Source organism: Lontra canadensis, unplaced genomic scaffold, assembly GCF_010015895.1.
Source record: "Lontra canadensis isolate GAN:19392208 unplaced genomic scaffold, GSC_riverotter_1.0 scaffold79, whole genome shotgun sequence".
Classification (NCBI taxonomy): domain Eukaryota; kingdom Metazoa; phylum Chordata; class Mammalia; order Carnivora; family Mustelidae; genus Lontra; species Lontra canadensis.
This window is the reverse complement of record NW_022631073.1, coordinates 8,608,189-8,618,757: the sequence shown is the minus strand read 5'-3', so window position 1 is coordinate 8,618,757 and position 10,569 is coordinate 8,608,189. Positions and strand designations below refer to the sequence as shown.

Below are 10,569 nucleotides of genomic sequence, written 5' to 3'. Positions count from 1 at the left end.
TTGACCTTTCAAAGACTGCTGGGGGAAGACGCTCAAGAGTCTCTTCCGGGATTTTCCAAGCACCTCGCCTTAATGAAACCGAGGTGCAATTCTCGATGGCTTGCAAGTTTCCAGCAGGGAGGATAAATCTGACCACTTAAGTCCAACTCTCTGACCCTTTGGGTAATGTCCAGGAGTCAGGAAACGCATCGCCGTGGTCCCCAGCCTAGACGACTCTCCCCACAAAGAGCTCGGCACCAGCGGTTCCAGTGACCACGAGGAGATCGCGGAGCCCGCCGGACCGTGCACCGTGTGGGGATCGGAAGACTCGCCCGTCCTTCCCTCCCGGCCCCAGGCGGCACAGCCACTGCGCGTGCGCGCTGGGCGGACGGTTTCGGAGACGGAGCTCCCCGCAGCCTTCCGTCTCCCGCGATAGCATGAAGACCGCCGAGGACGCCAGCGGAGCGCGCAGCGAGGGGCCGCGGGAGGTAGGCCTCTGCCTTCTCTGCGGCCTGCCGGCAGCAGGAAAATCGACCTTCGCGCGGGCCCTCAGCCACCGGCTGCGGCAGGAGCGGGGCTGGGCCGTCGGCGTGGTCACCTATGATGACGTCATTCCGGACGCGTTCCTGGAGCAGGCGAGCGCGCGGCCATTGGTCAGTACGGAGGGGGCGGGGCCGAGCCCCCGGTTGTGGAAGGAAGGGGGGGCGGCCTACTAAATGCGGGACTACACCTAGTGTGGGAGGGGCGCCCCTGATAGAGCGGGAGAGACCTGGATTCGGGAGAAGTGGAGTTGATTTAGCACAGACTATGCTGACTCCATCTTAGAGTAATTCGTTGTAGAGATTTGTGTGTCTCTGTGGGGCCTGTTTGTACTGTCCCTTCTACAGAGGGAGGCTCAAGACAGCGCAGGTGTCGTCAGCGTGCAAGAGGGAGCCCCCACCCCCGTGGTCAGGAATGCTCTTGAAAGATCCTTCAGGAAGATTGGTCTTAGGAAGGGACGGAATCTCTTAAAAATGTCAACACAGCCCGTTTAACATCCAGCCACGGGCAAATCTTTGTGGATCTATTATAAGTTTATACAATTTGCAGGAAAAAAAATTTTTTTTAAGAAAAAGTTTACAGAGGGGCGTCTGGGTGGCTCAGTCGGTTAAGCGTCTGCTTCGGCTCAGGTCATGATCCCAGGGCCTGGGGATAGAGTCCCACATTGGGCTCCCTGCTCAGCGGGGAGCCTGCTTCTTCCTCTCTCATTGACCCTCACCTGTGCTCTCTCTCTATGCTTTTTCTATCTCAAATAAATAAAATCTTTAAAAAAAAAAAAGAAAGAAAGAAAAAGGATACAGAATTATAAATAACAAAATTCCTAGGGTCCCTCCCGTGATAGTAGAAAGTGGCTGTACAAAGAAGGGTCTGGCCTCTGAAGCTCACTCTTCATTCATCTCAGGGTGAATCTGCCTCCGCCAGCATAGGAAAACATGGTGGTCCCTTAACTGGCCACAGATGAAGTTATGGGCTTCTGTTCAGTGACCAGCTTGTATGTTCCAACTGCACACTTTAGGCCTTCAGATCACACTCAGCACAGTGAGGTGCATCCCCTTGGAGATGGGCGGGGAGAGAGTAGATTTATATCTCCCATCTCACTCTCACTCTATAGCAGATCCTCTGACAGATTCTGAAAAATTAAATTATGTTTGTCGTTTAATACCCTAGTGTAGATGGATGCACGTAAATAACGTGCAAATATGATGTGATTCCACTCTGTAAATATATATGTACAAATATAGTACATTTGCTGGATGGAAACATTTTGGACTGCTCCAGCAAGATTATATATACTTTTCCTATTCTTTTTTTTTTTTTTAGATTTTATTTATTTATTTGACAGACAGAGATCACAAGTAGGCAGAGAGGCAGGCAGGGGCGGGGTGGGGTGGGAAGCAGGCTCCCTGATGAGCAGAGAGCCCGATGTGGGGTTCGATCCCAGGACCCTGAGATCATGACCTGAGCCAAAGGCAGAGGTTTTAACCCACTGAGCCACTCAGGTGCCCCATACTTTCCTATTCTTGTTTAATTGTGAGGCAAATGCAGTATCAAGTCCTGGACAGCACGAGATTTAATTGGACGGTAGTATTTTCACCACTTGAGGGAAAGCTGAAAACTGTTGATAGGGATTGTTGTATTGCTGGGCTTTTTCCTCGCTTTTATTATATTTTTTTCCACTCCTCCCTACAGACGAAGCCCGTGGGACTCATCTAGTCACCATGGGCAGGAAATCTCACCTTCTAGGAAATGATCTTGTTTCCTTTTCAGTAGGTTTAGGCGATGTATTTGTTTTATATGGTGTAATCTCAGTTGATGTGGCAGGGCATGGACAGGCGGGAGAGGGATCCTTTTCTGGTGTTCCTATGTTTTCTCCAGCCTAGACCTCATAACTCTGTCCCTGCTATCCGCAGTCCTTGAGCAGCACAAGATTACCTGTATTCTCAAGTTATGTATTCTCTTCCCTCCGTCTACCTTCTCTGTTGTTCCCCATCCTGTTTCAACTCTGTTGTTAGCCTGAAATCTTTTCATCTTGACCCAGGCACCTTTCAGCTGATCTTTTCCGTCCACAACTTTCCTCATTTCAACAGCAAACCAGCATAGCTGTATCTAAGCCAGACTATTTTTATTTTAGCAGGATATTGATTTTGGCTTCTCATTTCTCCTGGAGGGTAACAGCGGACGATTGATCTAGCAGAGAAATAGAGATGTGAAAACAAATGCCTAAACCCTCTGCTAGAGCAGGATGCTATGTAGGCAAGGGAGATTCTGAGCTGCCTCCTGTGTGACTGAGTCTGAGGAGACTTCAGAGGACTAACATCAGGGAGTAGGAGTTTGTGGGCAGAGGAAACCATGTATACTGAGATACAGAGGCATGACAGAATAGGTTGTGTTCAGAGAATTCCAAATGGTGCAGCGCTGTGAGCTGAAATGTTCATGTGCGGTGGGTGGCAGTTAATCGTGACCACCCTGCTGGCCAGAGCCCAGCAAAAATTGTCATTCTTCCATCTTTTGCAGCCATCGCAATGGAAATTGCTTCGACAGGAACTGTTGAGGTATCTAGAATACTTCTTGATGGCTGTCATGAACACGTGTCAGATGTCTGCCCCACCCAACAGGACCGCAGCCATGTGGGAGGATTTTATAACCTGCTTAAAGGATCAAGATCTGTTATCTTCTGCTGTGCTGGAAACCCAGTCTTGCTACCTCTTAACGAAGACTGCTGTTTCTAGACCTTTGTTTTTGATTTTAGATGACAACTTTTATTATCAAAGTATGAGATACGAAGTCTACCAACTGGCTCGGAAATGTAATTCAAACATTTTTTTCTTACACACAGACACTTGTTTGCCTATCAAAATCATTATCATTCTTAGTGAGAATTTAATTGGATGGGGAAGTTAGTATTGCTTTACGTAATTTTTGAAGCTATATGTTCAGCTTTGCAAATGGTTTTTCCTGCTGCCGCCGGTATCATTTTTCTAATTTGTTTATGTCACATTTTGGAAAAAAACAGTGCACCAGTAATTTTGTGGTTTAACGTTTTCAGATTCATTAGGCTTCTGCCAGCTCTTTTTAGACTGTTCTCTCGAGACCTGTTTGCAGAGGAATGATCAGAGACCCCAGGCTCTGCCTGCTGAGACCATCCACCTAATGGCAAGAAAGATAGAAAAGCCCAACCCTGGGAAAAATGCTTGGGAACACAACAGCCTCACAATTGAGAGTACGCCGTGTTCTTCTGAGGCCAGGTACCCCACACAAAGCTGACCTTCACCGGCTGCCTCCCTGAGCCCGGCCAGCTGTGCTCCTTGCTTGACTCATGTCCCCTTGGTTAATCTTTCCACAATCGGTGGAGATTGTTGTCTTCCCTTGGAGAGGAGGCAACTGAGTGAGAAAGTTACTTTGCCCAGAGTCCTCAAGCTTGCTGCAGCTGAGATGTGAACCCGAGTTTGTGTGCAAACGTGGACTGTCGTTAAGACTGTGTTGTCGTGAGAGATCAGAGCAGGGGATGCAGAGTAGGGCGCATCTTTGAAACTCTCGCTACAACCTTAGCACAGTCTAAAGAGTTTGCCTGGTCATTTTCCTCTAGAAAGAAAATGGGTGGGAGGGGCAGGGTCCGAATTTTGCCTTAAACCTCCCTGTCGTTACACTGCTGCGTGTGTGTGAGGCTTCTGGGCTGTAGTGCTAGTGCTTCCGTGCATGGTCTGTGTCTTGGGAGTTCTACAGCAGCACATTTCTAATGGAATTTTCACTGCTGATGGAAATGGTCGCTATTTGTACCATCCAGAGTAGTGCCTGCAGGGCACCAGTGACCGTTGAGCTCTTGAAACACAGCCAGTGCCTCTGAGGGCCAAAATTTAAAATTTTATTTTAATTGTTTTAAATGTAAACAGCCTCTTGTAGCTAGTGGCTGTTGTGTCCGACAGCAGAGTTCCAGAGCTGTATTCCCCACATTTCCTCAGCCCCTGACTAACTGTTGTCCACGGGGCATCAGCAGTTTGTTTGTTTTTTTTTTAAAGATTTGAGAGAGAGCACTAGTGGGGAGGGGAGCGGCAGGCAGAGGGAGAGAGAGAGAAGCAGACTCCCCACTGAGCAGGGGGCCCAAGGTGGGGCTTGATCCCAGGACCCTGAGATCATGACCTGAGCAGAAGGCAGAGGCTTTAAGCAACTGAGCCACCCAGGTGCCCCAGATCAGTCATTTTTAAAAGGCTAATTTTTAAAATTCATTCCTCAAAATGTTTAGTTCTAAGATATCGTTTCCACCCATTTCTTAATACATACTTGAACATGCTAAAAAAAAATTGGATTTAAGTGACTATTGTTTATAGGTTTATGAAATAACCTACTGCTGAGGTTTCTAATTTTAACTTGTAATATCCTGAAACTTTGAGCAGGTGCATAACCAGCTGATTCCTGCTCACTCTGGAATACTTGAAATTTTTTCCTTTGGAAGTGAATGGCTGGTTGAGGCCTCCAGGTATCTATCCCATGAGAGTGGCCTAATGTTCTCAATGCTCTGAGACCAGGAAGGGCCAGTTCTTGCAAAAAGCAAGGAAGAGTATTTCTCCCACGCTTTTGCCAATGCTTAGCACAGTCTGTTTTGTCTTGGGTCTTTGGAGACTGGCCACCTGTTCTCACATGTCCAAAATAGTCACAGCACCAGTGAAGGGGTTGTTTGAAGCCTGGTAGCCTTGTATTAGAAGTTGAAAGATGATCTGACAAGTGTACATTTTCCAGGCCTCTATAAAATAGTACTTCACCACCACTAACACTGGTAGTGTTACTACTCACAGTAACGGCTGGTGAGCAGATACTCTGTATTGGGCATGTACTGAACGCTTCCTATGTTTAATCTCATTCAATTCCCACAAACAACTCTTGAGGAGATATAGAATTATCCCCATTTTATACATGTGATGACCGACAGGTAAGCCGGGTGACACATCCAGGTAGTAAGTGGCAGACCCATGGTTTGGACCCAGCACGATCTTACTCACTCCAGAAGTTGGCTCTTTTCAGCGTGAGAAAGATCATCTTGAAGTTGAGCTTTAACTCCCGCTGGCCTAAATAGCTTCAGTGCTTCCCTCTGCACTCGGAGTAGTAGAATTCAGACTCCTTACGGTAAAGTACGTGTTCTCACCCCAGTTAACTTTGCAACCTCATATCCTACTACTTTCCCCCTTTGCCGCTTTTCAACCAAACTGGCCTTTGTTCCATGAACAGGAGGAGCTTGTTCTTGCCTCTGGGACTTTGTACTTGCTGTCCCCTCTACCCTTCGCACTTACTATGCGTGATTGACTTTCCTGCCCATCCTAACTAACGTGAGGAGTGTTCGTTGGACTAACGGGCCACACTCTTAACACCATCACTTTGTTTATTGCCTTCATTCATCCACTCGTCACTGTCTGAAATTATAACTTTTTGCTGAAGTAATGAGACAGACAATGTAGCCATCACCAGCCTTAGAGACAGTGGGGGTTTCACTGCACTTCCTGCTTAGCACACAGTGTCTCAGTACAGTGTTTGTATTTTTCATATCAGAAGATACTCAGTAAAACCTCGTTAAATGAATGAATGAATTCACCCTCAGCCCTCCATGGCCCCTTGACCAGTGGGGAACTTCTCTAACCTACATTGGGTAAACAAGCAGAGGCCACAAGTACAGACTGAGTATCCTCCTTTAGGGCATGGAGTGGAGCTATGGCGGACTAACATTTAGCACTTAATGAGGGAAATAGGAGAATGTCTTTTTCAAAGCTTATTGAAATGAGTCTTAAGAAATTAATATTTTTTTAAAATAAGAAGATTCTTTTGCCTTATAATTTGTTTTAAGCTTCTACTTTTAGACTTTGAAAGTAGAAGGTAGCTTCCAAATTGTTTAATTTTCCCCCCTTTGGCTTAGGGCCTTTGGGTTACACCACTTTTATTCCTCTAGACTTCACTTTAGTGTTCATAAACACAAGTTTTTGGGTTTTTTTTTTTAAAGGATGTTTGATATAGGGATTTATTTTATCTCCCCTTCTCTTTCTTGCAGCCTGAAGTTGACTGATTTATTGCTTACTGCTTTGGAGAATCCAGTAAAATATATTGAGGACAATGTGGATCAAAAGGTAAATCTTCTGGATACATTTAGCATAAATGGGAAGGCACCACTTTCGGAAGGAGGGTCTTTTTGAGCTGAGTGGGTAAAATATGGAAAATGCGTGGTCACTGCCTTGGCGTCTCCACGGTGCTCCCGCTTCTGCTCCTGGCTGTGGTGGGGCATCAGCTGGCCAGAGCCATTTGTCCAACTCTCAGGAATATCGGAGCCTGTCACCATCACGCTGGTGTTGGTGACTTGAAATGGGCAAGGAAGGAATACGTGCACTGGGGACACAGACAAACACTGGAAACGGGGTGTGTTGCTGTTGTTGCTGGAGAGCCCGTGACTAGACATTCACCAGCACCCGCGGTCTAGATGGGCGCATCTTCTAGGGAAGGAGAATGGGAACCGAAAAGCCACCTTCACTTATCTTTTCGTCCCATCAAATACGCGTCCTACTTTAGCCATCTCTCTTATAAAACTTCCCATAACCATGTCTGTGTTCCATAGGAAACAGACAGAATCATTTGTTCAACTAATGTTCTGCATCAAGCCGACCAGACGCTCCGAAGGATTGTCTCTCAGACCATGAAAGAGGCAAAAGGTATGCTGGGTGGTTTTCTGGGGTTTGGTTGGTCCGACGCTGCTGCTGTTCCTGTCCCCTTGACACGGCGGGTGGCTTATTAGCGCTCAGTCCTAACGTTCACATCATGTTCCGGTTTCAGGATGCAACTTGGTTATGTAAAAACTAAATATCCGACCCCTGGAACAGTGTCTTCGTCCGTCCAGTACATTTTTATTGAGTGGCTACTCGGCACTAGGCTTTATCCTAGATGCCGGGGCATCAGTAGGGAGCAGAGCGTTATACTGAGCAGACAGATGACAGATAGTGAGTATCGGCTGAGGTGCTGGAGAAACATAAAGTAGGGAAGGGTGATGCAGAGTGATGGGAGAGCTTCTCTTTAAGGGTAGTCTGGAAGGCTTCTCAGCGATGACATTTTAGCCGAGCTACAAATCAACAGAAGGAGCGAACACGCAGTCATCTGGTGGCAGATCACTCTAGGCAGTGGCCACAGATGCAGAAGCCTAGAGGTGAAGTTGTCTGGCATGTTGTAGAGCAGAAAACGGGGCTATTGAGTTGGGTGGAGGAAGGAATGGGGAGAGGTGCTCAGGGGCCACCTAGCAGATGGGCAAGCTCAGTGTGTCCTCAGTCTGAACTTGAATGGAGTATGTGCTAGTTCTAGAACATTAACTCCTTCAGGTTTTAAATATTTAAATATTGAACTCCTTGCTATATTTAAATTTTGATTTAAAAACTAATGTTAGCTTAACATTTCTTGAGTTTTTATATGCTAAGTGTCCCCATGAGGTGAGTGTAATTTTACAGATAGGACATGAAGGTTCTGGGAGGGTCAAGTAACTTGCCCAAGGCTGAACAGCTATAAGGCACTTGGACAGCCTGGGTTCAGAGTCAAGTCTCCCTCCCGTGTGTGCTTTCTGTTAGGCTCCCTGCATCACCAGCTTTGATTATTAATACCTTTACAAAAGCTTAGAAAGTTGGAAAAGCAAACAGTACACTAACCATATGGTATTTTTCATACTTTTTTTTTTTTTTAACCACGATCCATAAGCCCATTTTCTCTTGTATCCTGGTGTGTAGTCCGGTACAAGAACATGTGCGTGCGTAGCGACAAATTTCACAAAGCCCTCACATGTGGAGTGAGCTCTACAACATTCTATTTGACTTTATTTTAGAAAACGGCTGCCTGCAACCTGCATCTCACCTGTAGGTTACAGTCTGGAGTTTGGAAACCAGAGGCCTGGAACAGAAGCAGCAGCATAATTAGAATAGAGACAAAGATAGTTGTAGGAGTTCTCTCAGGCGTTTGCCTTTATTGCTTTCTATGTAAAATGAAGAGAAGAAGGGGGAATAGGATTATGCCCAAATCACTCTTGACTCATTTTTCACCCATTAAAATGACACTTTTGTCTGTTTATTTATTTATGTGAGGGAGGTGCTTCTAGCTCCTGGATCCATACCTAAATGAAATTAAAAATTCAGTTCTCCTGCCATCCAGAGAACATGAAAAGACAATCCACATATCCGGAGAAAGTATTTGCGGATCCTTTATCCCAGAAGAGACTTGTATCCAAAATAGGTGAAGGACGGGTACCACCCACTCAGAGTTACAATCACATTTTATTTTTTATTTATTTTATTTATTTTATTTTTTTTAAGATTTTATTTATTCGTTTGACAGACAGAGATCACAAGTAGGCAGAGAGAGGCAGGCAGAGAGAGGAGGAAGCAAAGCAGGCTCCCCACGGAGCAGAGAGCCCGATGTGGGGCTCGATCCCAGAACACTGGGATCATGACCTGAGCCGAAGGCAGAGGCTTTAACCCACTGAGCCACCCAGGCGCCCCACAATCACATTTTAAAAATGGGCAAAGGGTCTGATAGACATTTCCCCAGGGTAGATACAAAGATGGCCAAACCATAAAGAAAACACAATTATCAGTAGTCCGCAGGGAGGACTCCAGAGCATACCCGCTGGGCCGGCGGGAGTCTGGAAGGGCCGGTGCGGGCGGGACGTGGAGGAGCGCAAACCCGCCCGGCTGGTGGGGATGTGAAGTGGTGCAGCTGCTTTGGCAAACAGCCAAGCAGCTCCTCAAATGGTTCAATGGTGTTACTGGGGGGGGCCCAGCCCACCCACTCCTAGGTGTCTGCTCAAGAGAATTGCCAACATATGTTCGTACCAAAATGTGTACACAAATGTTTGTGTCAGCATTATTCCTGGTGGCCAGGATGAACCCTGAAAACAGCATGCAAAGTGGAAGAAAACACCACCCAAAGCCACGCTGCTTGAGTCCCGGCCTATGAGGCGCCCAGAAGCGGGACATCGGGAGCCCCACGAGCCCATCGGTGGTGGCTTAGGGATTCGGGGTGGGGCCGAGGCTGGGGTAGGCAGGTGGGAGTAAGGGATACAGTTTTCTGAGAGGATGAGCCGTTCTCGAATGGACCGTGGGGAGAGTCGCACGTGCCTGCAGGTAGCCAGATCGTAGTTTAAATGAGTGAAGTGTATGGTTTGCCAGTTTTATTTTAGCAAAGCTGTTTAATAACACGACAGTCTTATTTTAGTCACATTACCCACGTGTCTGGTGGCTCCTGGGTGGGGTAGGACAGAACATCTTCATCATCGTAGGAGGTTATAGATCACACGGCCCTGCTAGAGAGAATTTAGCAGCTTCAAACCGAAATGTCATTGCCTCGTTCTGCTTTTTGGCCTTACTGCCTCTTAGTTCACAAAGACTCTAAATCACTATCTTGTCAACAACAAGGAAAATCCTTTTCAGGTTTATCTTTTCTGCTCTTGCATTTCGTGGCCAGGTACTGAGAAGATTTGTTTGCTGTCACATGAATGTGACCTTTGCTTCTATAGGACACCTACTGGACTGTGATTATTAACAGAATAATCTGATTGGTTTGTCTGAAGTATTCAAATTCATTTCCTGATGTTATTAGACAGCCCAACCTGATTAGTTTACACAAATAATTGTGAGAGTATCTTTTCATTTTAGATGAACAAGTGCTTCCTTTCAACTTGAAGCTCCTAGCAGAGGAACTCAACAGGCTCAAAGCAGAGTTTTTGGAGGACCTAAGACATGGAAACAAAAAATACCTGTGTTCTCAGCAAACCATCCACATACCAGATGTTATTTCTTTTTTTCATTATGAGAAAGACAACATTGTCCAGAAATATTTTTCAAAGCCGCATTAAAACTTCTGAACTTCCAATCAAATGTCTGATTTTGGTTAAGATTTTACAAACTAAAACAATTTCGTGTTCCTTGATGTCTTCTTACTCAGTGATGGGAAATGCCAAAGACTTACTTTAAAAAAATAAAAATTAAAAAAAAAGCAACAGTCCATTCTAAACACCCATTTGTCATAACAGAAATAACTTCAGTC

The 10,569-nt window shown here is 46.0% G+C and overlaps 1 protein-coding gene across 2 annotated transcripts in view; it reads left to right on the top strand.

Annotated features, from left to right (window-relative positions):
- Positions 1-10,569, top strand: part of PSTK (phosphoseryl-tRNA kinase) — a 29,542-nt gene continuing 18,973 nt past the window's right edge. Inside the window, exons 1-6 of one of the 2 annotated variants that reach the window (XM_032882140.1) lie at positions 1-632; positions 3,034-3,325; positions 3,566-3,764; positions 6,551-6,626; positions 7,109-7,202; positions 10,179-10,392. In XM_032882140.1, coding sequence (XP_032738031.1) covers positions 417-632; positions 3,034-3,325; positions 3,566-3,764; positions 6,551-6,626; positions 7,109-7,202; positions 10,179-10,378 — 1,077 coding nt within the window. In that variant the 5' untranslated portion in view covers positions 1-416 and the 3' untranslated portion in view covers positions 10,379-10,392. Of the gene's footprint in view, positions 633-3,033; positions 3,326-3,565; positions 3,765-6,550; positions 6,627-7,108; positions 7,203-10,178; positions 10,396-10,569 lie in introns of those variants that run through there. The other variant, XM_032882141.1, reaches the window with a different exon arrangement.